Source organism: Podarcis erhardii, assembly GCF_964252035.2.
Source record: "Podarcis erhardii genome assembly, chromosome: 17".
Taxonomy (NCBI): domain Eukaryota; kingdom Metazoa; phylum Chordata; class Lepidosauria; order Squamata; family Lacertidae; genus Podarcis; species Podarcis erhardii.
Window position 1 is genome coordinate 14155296 of NC_138515.1, and position 12580 is coordinate 14167875.

Sequence of the window (12580 nt, forward strand, 5' to 3'; positions counted from 1 at the left end):
TAGGAAACATGAAGTAGACGTATTGGGCAGAAAGTAATCCTGTTCTATAACACATTCACAATTCTGCATTTCTATGGGTATTCAAGGATGCTAATGGCTCGCAAGAGCAATTCACAATGTACATGTTGAATTTAATAACCTCTTCTCTGTTTATTCCACACCTGGAATATTTTTCAAGTAAAGACAGCATAGTCCCCACTATGGCTATTAGTTCAATTAATATAAATTGGGCCGAGGGCTCCAATGTTCATCATCTGTACAGAACTGCCTGTGCTATGAACATCTTGCTTATACTTTGAACCCGATCAATTTAAATAAACTTATGTATCAAACATGTAAGATCCTTGCTTAGGTTTTTGCCAAGTGAATAAGAGTCTTTCATGTTGCTCTTCAAAACCCTTTGTTCAAGACCTTGTTGGATCATCAAATGGCCCTGTACTCTTCCTGCCTAGTGTGCCCCCCTCCCCACTTCTCATTCACTCCAGTTTTATGAAGGCATGGGCTATTGCAGGTGCGGTGAACCTTTGGCAATGGGCTGTGCTGGCTGCAGCGGATGGGTCTTGTAGCTCACCAACCCCTGGAAAGCCAAAGGTTCCCCACACCTGGGCTATTAAATAGTTATCCTTTATTAGGCATAGCAAACCACACATTATCAAACAGACACCGTATACAAATTGTGCAGAATACGAGCTCAACATAACAAGGTTTGTCCCGGTCAAATCTTTAATTCCAGAGAAAATCAATTTGCATAAATAATACAATACAGCACTACCGAATCCCCGATCAATTAAGAACCACTAATTTTCTTTATAGTGACCCAATCTTTCTACATGGACAGCACTCAAAAATTCAGCCACTATTAAAGTAATTTGATCATTCCTGTCCGAAAGCAGGTCCTGAACCGTTGATGGCAAAGAAATCAGCCCATTGAGTTGTAAAGCCTCTAATAATTGTCTTCTGGCATAAATGCCAAAATCACAAGAAAAGAAAATATGCTCCAAAGTATCAGGTTCCTGTTTACTACATTTTCAGAGACGTTCTGATTCTGGGAGAGCTAAATATCTTCCTCTCACTATCATCAGGGGAAACATATTAAATCTAGCTAACATACACAGCCTGCACAATTCATGATTCTTCAGATTTGTCATGTATTCCTTTTGAAAATCTCTATACAAAGGGAGATTTAAATAGAGAGGAGAGCAAGTGCTGTGGAGTGGAGACAACACTTTTTTCTGTAAGATTCTTCCTGATAATTTCCCAAGTATCTTTGGGGCCAGAACACCTGGGCTGTTGTCTTGCTGTTCAAAAACAAGTAGCTTGACAACTTCTGTAGCCTTTTATTATCAAATAAAAACCAGAATAGGAGCGAGAGGCTTGGTGTCAAGCAGAAAGGCAGCCCTGTTTAGGGAAGCTTTTAATGTTTGATGTATTATGGTATTTTAGTATTTTTTGGAAGCCACCCAGAGTGGCTGGGGAAGCCCAGCCAGATGGGCGGGGTATAAATAAATTATTATTATTATTATTATTATTATTATTATTATTATTAATTATACAGCCTGCAACTTCTGCAACATATTTTTGAATTCTAGGCTCAGGTCACATTCCAGGAATGCATTGCAGCCCAGCAGGAGTGGAAGCAGATCCATCACCTTTGCTACTGGGAGCTGATGTGGTGCTATTCCTTCCAGCAGAACTGGCTTCAGGCATATCGGTATGCAGATCTGCTTTGCAAAGAAAGCAGGTGGTCAAAGGTAAATGGGTGATCAGATATCGTCATGAAGAGGCGAGAGCCCCTTCATAGTTACAGCTGATGCTTGCTTTCCCAGCATATGCCTTATTTAATTTGGGTGTTGAAATTCAAATACAGTGGTACTGCTGATTATATCCATTCTTTCTCAGAAAAACAGTTAATTTTTTTGCCGGGGGGGTGGGAGGGATGCAAAGGGGATGCTTTGCCTGTATTACAACCCTGTTATAACAAGTTCTAGAAAGATAATTTTGTTTGATATCAATATAGCCAATTCCATTTACTTTACACTTAATAAATAATGTTTATTTTATTTTCTAAATACTTCTGAGTGAAGTGTTTTCACAAGAAGAAACCCAAGGCAAAAGACAGAATATCAATATCTAATTTCTTAGCCGTAACAGTTTGTCAAAAAACAGGCCCACTCTTAACAAGATGTCTGTTAAAGACTACTTTTAAGAAATATTTTCAGCCCTGAAAGTAATGCAATGGCAAGACATTTTAGCATCCTTAGCTCTACTTGAACACACTTCTCTCGATGATGGCATGATAAGGGCAGCTTTTAAATAAGCTTCTTTTTTATGGCCACCAGAATGCCTGTCCCTATAGCAGCATTTTAGGATTCATGGCCTCCCCGCAACACCCTGCTGCTGCAGACTTCCTGTCACCACACCAGAGAGGCCTTTGGGTTTAGACTAGTTGTGCACTTTCATAAGGCTCCTCAGCTATCCTTCTGGAAGTGATATGAATTGGAATTGTATGGGAAGAAAATGTATAAAATAAATTCAAATCGTTTGTAAACCTTGCAGTATTTAAGGCATTAGGTTGTTTTATTTAAATATCAATTGGTGTACAAATGATTTGAAAAGGGTAGACTCATCGACAAATGTGTTACAATGAATGATAAGTATTTTGATTGTGTGTGTTTTTTATAGGCAATATACGTGTTCCAGAAAGCTGCCATTTTGTGTATGCTTTCAGATGCTGAAGTGAGAACAACAGGAGAAGACATTGTAGCTTTGTTTAGGTATTTATATATATATATTTTTAAAAAAAATGTTTTTCATTATGTCATTCTCACAAACTATTCTCACAACGCTGGTGGTGCTGTGGTCTAAACCACTGAGCCTCTTGGGCTTTGCTGATCAGAATGTCGGCAGTTCAAATCCCTGCGACTGGGTGAGCTCCCGTTGCTCTGTCCCAGCTCCTGCCAACCTAGCAGATCGAAAGCACGCCAGTGCAAGTAAATAAATAGGTACCGCTGTGGTGGGAAGGTAAACGGCATTTCTGTGCGCTCTGGCACTCATCAGAGTGTCCCGTTGCGCCAGGAGCAGTTTAGTCCTGCTGTCCACATGACCCGGAAAGCTGTCTGCAGACAAACGCTGGCTCCCTCGGCCTCAAAAGTGAGATGAGCACTGCACTCCATAGTCAAGTTTGACTGTACTTAACCGTCCAGGGATCCTTTACCTTTACCCAGTGCTTTTTTTCTAAAAAAAAATAAAAATGTTTAGGGGCACTCTTCTTTTGATTCAAGAAAATCACCATGTTATAGTTCAAATTGGGAAAAACAAATACAAAAGGACAATGGACAAAAGTACAAAGATTCACAAAATGCGTACCCCCAGGAAAAAGCACTGCCTTTACCTAATATTTGTGTCTCTTGTTTTAAAAAATAAGGGGGAGAAGAGACGCTATGCTCACCATCTTGTAGTACTTAAAAATGAGATAAATTCATAAGCCTTAAAAATACCTTTCTTACCTTGCCTGAAATTCCACATGTGTATTTATTGCTAAGAACTCTACTAGTATATAGAGTTCAATTTTTAAGAAATAGTTACAGGTTTGGAACTTGCTGGTTTCATCAAAATCTCTCGACAGCAGACCATTGAACTTCTGCTGTCAAAGGTTTGGTTTTTGTACTGAGAATTCCACGGTTCCATCTCTTTCAGGCAAGTAGAAGGCCTGAAGCAAAGAATTGCAGGAAAATCCATCCCAACGGAGAAGTTTGCTGTGAGAAAGGCTCGGCGCTACGGAGGCTCTCAGCCTGTGAAGCTCATAGTGCCTGCTCTGGTATTTACACCCGACTTACTTCAATCATCTTTTGCGTGGCAGAGTAAATATGTGTTTGTGTGTATGTGTTTCTGTGAATAATGTAGGCTGAGTACGTTTCCACTTGACTTTTTCAAAGAAGAATCAGCTGTTTACGTTTTTACCTTTTCACCTCTTATTAAATGAAAGGCAGCTATAGACACCTTTGTCTATAGGTACAGGCAGCCTTACTGAATCAGGTACAGCCTGAATGTGCCTTTGCTTGAGGGATTATGAATACTTTGCAACAGCTCTGTTCTGGATATAAACTGCACATCAGTCATGGCAGGCTTTTGGAATCTAGAACCCTGAGATCCACTAGCCAGAGCCATAATGGTGGTGATCAGGGGCAAGATTAGCAAAATATGCTAACCACATATTGAGTCCCCTGAGCTGGGATGAGATGCAAACATTAAGCACACATAAACATTTGAGATACTACAGCTCATAAAGGATTCTAGCAGAGGAAAGAAACATCCTTTTGTTGTTGCCCTTGTTTAATTAGGAGTTGGAAGCTCTGCCTGATCTCCTGCAGATCATCCAGGGATTGTTCAGACACTCAAGTCAATTGATAGCATACTATAGATATTTATTACTATATTTGTTTCTTATTCTTGTCAGGAAATGATGTACGTCTGGAACGGCTTTTCAATTGTTGGCATGAGAGCTGACCTCACCGAGAATTTACTAGTAACAATTGAAAAAGAAGAAACGGCTTTAAAAAATGAAACCAGTGAGTAATGTTTTACACGAGTGATTTGAAAACTGCAAAGGGGTGTTTGTAATGAATACTACTGGGGCCTCTAACTATATCCTGTAAAGGAAGAAGTGACTAATCTCGATGGATGTCTGTTCAGTGCAACATAGTTTCATCAAAACTGCATTGGTTGCCATGATAAATAGAAAGCTGTCCTTTCCGTATAATCCCAGTCCTCATATAACCCACAGAAATTCACACTCACAAATCCCCATGATACCATACATCCTTTGTTTGACAATATGCAATACTTGCGTGAAGTGAAGCTGAGTTCAGAGCAAGAAGAACACCAGTCTTCCAGAAGAAGTTTTGTTAATAAATTCTCTTCATTCCTGCAAAGGATGTAAAATTTCAGTTCTGCTTTGCTTTCACTGTGAAACAGAATTCTGTTTATCTAGGGTAAAACAGGTGCTGGAGTGTAGAGGAGAGAGAGAAATTCTTAACAGTCTGTTAAGTTAAGTTTCAAGATGTAAAGTACTGTAGTCTTATTTGATAGACAGCCTCTATGTACAACAGGTGATTGGTCCCCTGAATTGTTGGTTCAGCCTCTTTTTCAGCATCTTTTACTGTCCTTTGCGGCTGACAAAATTCAGTTGTGGGAGAATTCTTAATAATAATAATAATAATAATAATAATAATAATAATAATCTATACCCTGCCCATCTGGCTGGGTTTCCCCAGCCACTCTGGGCTGCTCCCAACAGATTTTAAAAATACAATAAAATATCAGTCATTAAAAACTTCCCTAAACAGGGCTGCCTTCAGATGTCTTCTAAAAGTCGGATAGTTGTTTATCTCCTTGATATCTGATGGGAGGGCGTTCCACAGGGCGGGCGCCACTACCGAGAAGGCCCTCTGCCTGGTTCTCTGTAACCTCACTTCTTGCAGGGAGGGAACCACCAGAAGGCCCTCGCAGAAGGACCTCGGAGGTGTTTCCTGCTTGGCAGGGGGTTGGACTCGATGTCCCTTGTGGTCTCTTCCAACTCTATGATTCTATGATTCTATGATTCTCGGTGTCCAGGCTGAACGATGGGGGTGGAGACGCTCCTTCAAGGACCTAGGTTTTGACTAACTTTTTAACAGTTGCATAGATCCCTGTGAGGCAGTGCTATGAATATTGCATAGATAACTTTGGCATACTCATCAACTATTTTCATTCCAGATCTGACATGATAATTAGTTATGTATATCTGCAGCTACATGTTTCAATCAGTTAAAAGGCTGGAGTGCAGGTTCCCAGGTTTCAATGAATTAAAAAGCAGGTGGGAAATGTGGAACGATATATTTTACATTGCTGCGTCAGAATATTGCTAAACAAGCAGTTTTTTCATTTAATTGCTTTTGATAAGAAAAATAGATAGTTAAATGTATTACACATTTCTGTTAGGTTCACTGTTGCCATTTGACATCTTTTGCAGATGAGTCAGTAATTCCCACCCATCCCACGTACACATCCATTGTTACGTTTTCAATTTTAAATGTTGTGCTGCTTTATTTTCAGATCACAATGAATACTACATGGATGACATCTGTCTGCTACAACTGCTAAAAGGTCTCTGTTTGAAACATTTAGGAAGATGCTTACAAGCAGAACTCTGCTTCAATCAAGTTATTCAAAGGTAAAAACAGGAAGTGGGATTTTTGGAAACAGTGATAACCTGTGACATCAGAAAGCATCCAAAAACATTTGCTGCTTGCTTGCTTGTTTGTTTTGCACCTAAATTTAGAGTATTTGGATTTTGTGGAAGAATCTTATTTTAGTTTCTGAAATAGACAAAACTGATCTTCCCCAGCTGATATGTGGTTCAATGGTGTAAATCCTTATTCACTGTTTGAAGGTATAACACATTGAATGAAAGGAAAAGCCTCTTTCTCACATTCCATTGACTCCTCTGTGCTTTCCTGAACAATGTTCATCTTTGATTCTTAGCAGTGTAAAGTGGGGTGGGGGCATGGATTAGGGTTCCTAACATTCCCCCCCCCCAAAGCTTCCATGCATTTAACAGCTGTCAGACAAGCAGGAATTAAGCAGTTAGGTTTTTTTCCTGGCATGGAGAGAAATATATATATACAGTGGTACCTCTGGTTGCGAACGGGATCCGTTCCGGAGGCCTGTTCGCAACATGAAAAGAGTGCAACTCGTAGCGGTGCGTCTGCGCATGCACGGGTTGCGATTCGCCTCTTCTGCGCATGTTCGTGATGTCATTTTGTGCTTCTGCGCATGCGTGAGCGGCGAAACCCAGAAGGTAACCCTTTCTGGTACTTCCGGGTTGCCGCGGGACGTAACCTGAAAGAATGTAACATGAAGCAGACGTAACATGAGGTATGACTGTATATGGGGAAAGTTTTACCTGCTAAACCCTAAAGCAAGGGAGCATGGGGGCATTTGGCTTGCCTGGGTTCTGCGCTATGTTTGGTTCCCTTGAATACTGACATGATGTCCTATTGATTTCTTAGTGAGAAGCAGCTGAAGTATGATAATTACCTGATACCGTACACTATGTACGAATTGGGTCTTCTGTACAAACAACAGGATGAAAGAGAAAAAGCAATAAGATTCATAGAAGCTGCAAAGTAAGTGCTGATAATCTTTATACAATTATTTGCTCAAAACAGATGAGCTTATTTACTTTAGCTCACTTATAGCTAGTATATCACACAATCATAGAATTGTAGATTTGGAAGGGACCTCAAGGGTCTTCTAGTCTAACCCCATGCTATGCAGGAATTGCATGTCAGATGGCCATCCCACCTCTGCTTTAAGAAGGAGAGCCCACCATCTTCTGAGGGTGTCCCTTCCACTGTTGGAACCGCTCATACTGTCCAAAAGTTCTTCCTGATGTTTAGTCAGAATCTCCTTTCTGATGATCCCTTTGTGGCCTCTTCCACCTTCTGAGAAATTGTCAGCGAGGCTCTTGAGCAATTTGTTGGACCTCCCAATTCTTGGCAGATTTTGAGATCCAACAGATCTTGATGGGTAATTGAAGTCTCCCATGACCACTATATCTGTCCTTTTTGAATATTTGGTAATCTGCTGTCAGAAGGCATCATCCAAGTTGTCAGTCTGGCTTGGAGGTCTATAGCAGACACATACAGCAAGGTCATTGTTGTTTCCCACTCCTACAGCTTTTACCCATGTACCCCCAATCTGCCATTAAACTCAGACCTGTGCAGGAGTTGATTCTGCTGTACAAAACAGCAGAACAGCTTATACCCAAATGCTTGTCCCAGTTTCCACAACCCATCTGAAAGCGGGAACCTGTTGAAACTACCCATGGAAGGATCTGTTGGGAAAATGCCCTGGGGCCGCCTGCAAGCCCCCAGAACTCCGAGCGTCCTCCGGTGCGCGCAGCACTGGAAAAGGCATCTCCCTTCTTCTCCAGTGTGCTCAGCGACATAAACCAGCTTGATTTATACACACTAATCTTCTAGCACAACACAGCAAGAAGCATGAAACATCGTATATCTAATCTACTATTTATTTACACACTATATACAGACTACAGCATAATGGCGACCGTTCTCTCCAGCTCCGAGAGAACAGACAGGAATCTAGTAAAAGTGACAATACATTATATAGTACATACAGATAGGACTGTATCTGGTTCTCACGCATCTTCTTAGACAGGCTTGTGAATTACACGAATCACAAAATGCAGCATTGGAGGAGTGAAATACTAATATTGTTGTTTAGTCGTTTAGTCATGTCCGACTCTTTGTGACCGCATGGACCAGAGCACGCCAGGCACTCCTGTCTTCCACTGCCTCCCGCAGTTTGGTCAAACTCATGCTGGCAGCTTCAAGAACACTGTCCAACCATCTCGTCCTCTGTCGTCCCCTTCTCCTTGTGCCCTCCATCTTTCCCAATATCAGGGTCTTTTCCAGGGAGTCTTCTCTTCTCATGAATATTGGAGCCTCAGCTTCAGGATCTGTCCTTCCAGTGAGCACTCAGTGCTGATTTCCTTCAGAATGGATAGGTTTGATCTTCTTGCAGTCCATGGGACTCTCAAGAGTCTCCTCCAGCACCATAATTCAAAAATTATGGCACACTAATAAGGAGATCTTAACCCTGGTGTCCGCCAGGCGTGTTTCCAGTGGCAGCTGGTCAGACTCTAAGGCCGCATACTTATTCTGTCATTTTCTCTCTCCATGTTTCTTCATTTATTTCTGTATGCTCAATGCCCCCGTGACTCGGGACAAATAGAAACAGGAGAGCGTGTCCTTCTCCATTGCCTGCATTACAGAGACATTTGTATTAACCTGATTTCCCCACTACTCCATAAGTACTCAGGGCACACAGGACAATTCTATACCTCCCTGCTGCTCTCAGATACCAATCCTGCTACAACATACGTTGCTAGATTCTGTGCAGCAGCGCTCAAAATTCATTGGAGGATGACCTGTGCCACAAACTGGATTTGTTGTTGTTTAGTCATCTTGGTCGTGTTCAACTCTCCGTGACGCCATGAACCAGAGCATGCCTTGGAAACTCTCACTTTCTTCTCAAAGCTGCTCCTTTTTATGTCCATGGAGTTTTCTTGGCAAAATACTGGAGTGGGTTGCCAGTTCCTTCTCCAGGTGGATCACATTTAGTCTAAACTCTCGACTATGACCTTTCCATCTTGGGTGGCCCTGCACAGCATAGCTCACAGCTTCTTGGGGTTATTCAAGCCCCTTTGCCATGACAAGGCAGTGATCCACGAAGGGGGAAAGTAGATTTAGTGCTCTGTAAATTAATAGTTAAAGTCTTTTGTATATCAACCTTTTAGGCTCTTCCACACCTGCCCAACGCTCCTATCTCTTCTTTTAGCTTCTTTTCAATTCTTACAGACTTTTATATTCACCTTCTGCTTTAATACCTTTTAGCTTTCCAAAGCGCTTCTAGATTTTAAATGATTGTATCCCACCCTTTTATGCTGGTCTTTGACTGTAATAAAGATTTGAATTGAATTTCTGTATGGTTTTTTTAAAAAAAGCCTAGCAAAAAACAACAACAACAGGGAATGAAAGGTTAGTTGCCCAACTAACGTTTTGTCTCTTACAGAAACAATTACAAGGAATATTCCATGGAATCTAGGTTACACTTCCGAATCCACGCAGCTCTTAATAGTATGAAAGTGACTCCTGCTCCGACGCCTTGATGTCATTTGAGGGTGATGCACAACACAAGTGTCTACAAGTTACTGCTTGGAAGCCTACAGAAATCATGTAAATGATGTAACAAAAGAGATGTAGTTTATATTTTCTATCATTTGTGATATTTGAATGTTCGCCACCCCTTTTGAGCTGCTTCTTTTTTTCTATGGCGCACTTCCATATCTCCGCTTCACATTTTAGAGGGAAAAATCTTATATTTTGTTTATAAATGGATTAATTTAAATCTTGACGTGAAAGGAGAGTATTTTATAAAAATAAAAAAAAAATTGCTGGTGCAATAAAAGAGGAATTCAAACACTTTATTTTTTTATGCAAAGACTAATATTGTTTATGTGCGGAACTATGCGATGGTTCTGTTCGTAGTTTCAGCAGTCCATGAAGGCTTGAATGTCTGCAATACTTTTATTATGAATTAAGACTGAGAAAAGTTGGCTGCCGGTAGCCATAGTTGTATATTTGGATTTAAAGCTTAGATTTATGTACCAAAGACATGACTTTTCATATTGTAGCCAAAAGGTGAAGGACTGATGAGTCATTTCATGAATGTTAGCTTGAATTCTGTGCAATATACTGACAATATTCAGCTAAAAAAAATTAGGGAAAGAGATGGGGGTTTCGCGGGGTTGCCCTCCAAAGCTGTGTTTTTTTACAATACACAAAGTCAGTTGTGTAGAGTTAAAGGGGGGCAACCCTTGGATAATGGTAGCAATTCAGTCATTTCCCCCATATCTAGATATATTTAATTAAGGGATGTCACTGGGAGTGAACTGTACGATGAGAAAATACATTTCTACTGTCCTGTGGACATTTGACAGCCCCTCAGTTCTCACCACCAAATGCCATTTGATTCTGAGATTCCTGTAATTTTTTTTGAGGGAAATTGCAATTTCATTGTGAACGATTCACAAGGAAATTGACACTCATAAATACAGCCAGAATTGCTGTACCTTTTAAAATACAGTTCTATGGTAATACAATTAAACTTTCTTATTTCCCAGTTCGTTCCCTTACTAATACAACCATCTTATGTGTATTATGCTATGGAACCTGGAGACAGATAGTGTGCACATTCTCTCAGAAATGTCTCTCTGTCATTTTTTATTTTTGGTCTTTTTCTCAGTATAATTCAATATGCCAGAATGCAAGTCCTACTCCTGTTAGTGTAAAGGACCAAAGTCATCTGTCGTGAACATACACTGTTTATTATTGTGTATTTACAGTGTTATGGTCAGCATCTGATTATATCACCCTCACTCAATGAGCTTAAGTCAACCAAGGCTAAATCCACAGATTTCAATGGGTCTCCTCTGAGTAGGATGTAATCAGATGCCTCCCTATAGTGTCATTACGCAGTTTAAGGTAAATTTTTCTTCGTCTTTGGAACTCTGTACTTCGGTTATTAATTTATAAGCTGCTAAATGAATGGCAAAGTTGGACTATTAATTTATGAGCTGCTAAATCAATGGGGAAATTGGACTATAAGAGATTTTTATTTTTAAAAGATGATCTATGATCGCAGTTGTGCTAATTGATACTGGACCCACAGTCCACATTCATAAGCAACAGCTGCAGGAGTCAAAGGACAATTCAGTCTAGGTTTCTCAGCACAGCTTCCTAAACTTTAACAAATAGGTTTTCTGTTGAAAGCCAACAGCCTTTTTTTTTTATTTTGCCATATTCTGCAATAACTTTTGCCACCTGCTCCTTTTCAACTTTTAATGTCCTCCGTTTGGTGGCATTCCTATTTCTCTTTGGGCATTTTAAGATGATTGTAATAGAATTTCAAGGTAGCGGGTCTGCCTAGTAACATTCAGGATAAATTCAAATAGGAAAGAGAGTTCATGCCACGTCCAAGGATCACTTTGCAAACCACCTTTTCAGATTTGAGTTGTTCATACTTTTGCCAAGAAAAGCACATACAAATTCTGGCGCTTATGGCTTCTTTGGTTTCAATCCATGAGACAGGCTTCATGTTCATCACATTATTTTCAGTTCCAATATGAGGCTCGCAGACAAGCAGTTGCGATCTAAAAATACATTTTATTATGTTTGCTAACTAGTGGCGGTTTTAATCTTACTGTTTCTGAACGACTCATGCCATATAAGCATTCTTAAAATATCATTGCAAATTAGAACTCTTTTATGTGTCCAGGGTTTTATATACAAAATCTCATTAATATCACTGGGTTATTTAATCCATCCTATTAGACAAGAACATGGTAAACATGTGGAGTCACTTTTAGTTTTAAATAAATGTGCTGTTAAATATAGGGATGCAGTTATTCAAGATGCTTAAATCAATCCTACTTATCATTTTGCATTACATTAGTATGACAATTATATGCTTATTAATATTTAGAAGTTTGATTCTTTTAGTGACGTGTTGCTTAAATATATATATATCTATTATATACACACACAATGCATTGTGCTTCTAATAACTGGCAACTGTTTTTACCTTTTAATGGAAATATCAATGAAATTATTAATAGTTTATTGAGAGTTTATTGAAGGGTTACATTGGTGTAAATTATAATGGTTATGTTTTACAGCTCTCTTGTACTGTTTTTATCAAGGTCAGAAAATAATACGGTAAATAAATTTAGAAGGTTTTGCCAATTGCAACATAACAATCCATAAGGAGCGAATTCACGCTCTGTATCCATTTTTAATTCTGGATTTGACGGTGAATGTAGTGGGGGTTTTTTGCTTCTGTACTTCTTAGCTCAAAATACTTTTTTGTCTCGGTTTTATTTTGCAAGCTGTCTAAGAATTTTCACTTTACCTGTAGTTTTTTTTTAAAAAAGAAACCCTGGAGAGATGTGCAGTCC

General features: G+C 39.7%; 1 protein-coding gene across 5 annotated transcripts in view; it reads left to right on the forward strand.

The window, feature by feature from the left end:
• TTC39B (tetratricopeptide repeat domain 39B) overlaps window positions 1–11975 on the forward strand; it is a 53987-nt gene extending 42012 nt beyond the window's left edge. For 4 of the 5 annotated variants that reach the window (XM_081845196.1, XM_081845197.1, XM_081845198.1 and 1 more), the window contains 7 exons: window positions 1590–1751; window positions 2683–2774; window positions 3697–3817; window positions 4457–4568; window positions 6094–6211; window positions 7050–7166; window positions 9637–11975. In XM_081845196.1, the coding sequence (XP_081701322.1) occupies window positions 1590–1751; window positions 2683–2774; window positions 3697–3817; window positions 4457–4568; window positions 6094–6211; window positions 7050–7166; window positions 9637–9733 (819 nt within the window). In that variant the 3' untranslated portion in view covers window positions 9734–11975. The remainder of the gene's footprint in view (window positions 1–1589; window positions 1752–2682; window positions 2775–3696; window positions 3818–4456; window positions 4569–6093; window positions 6212–7049; window positions 7167–9636) is intronic. The other variant, XR_014152064.1, reaches the window with a different exon arrangement.
• The last annotated feature ends 605 nt before the right edge of the window (window positions 11976–12580 follow it).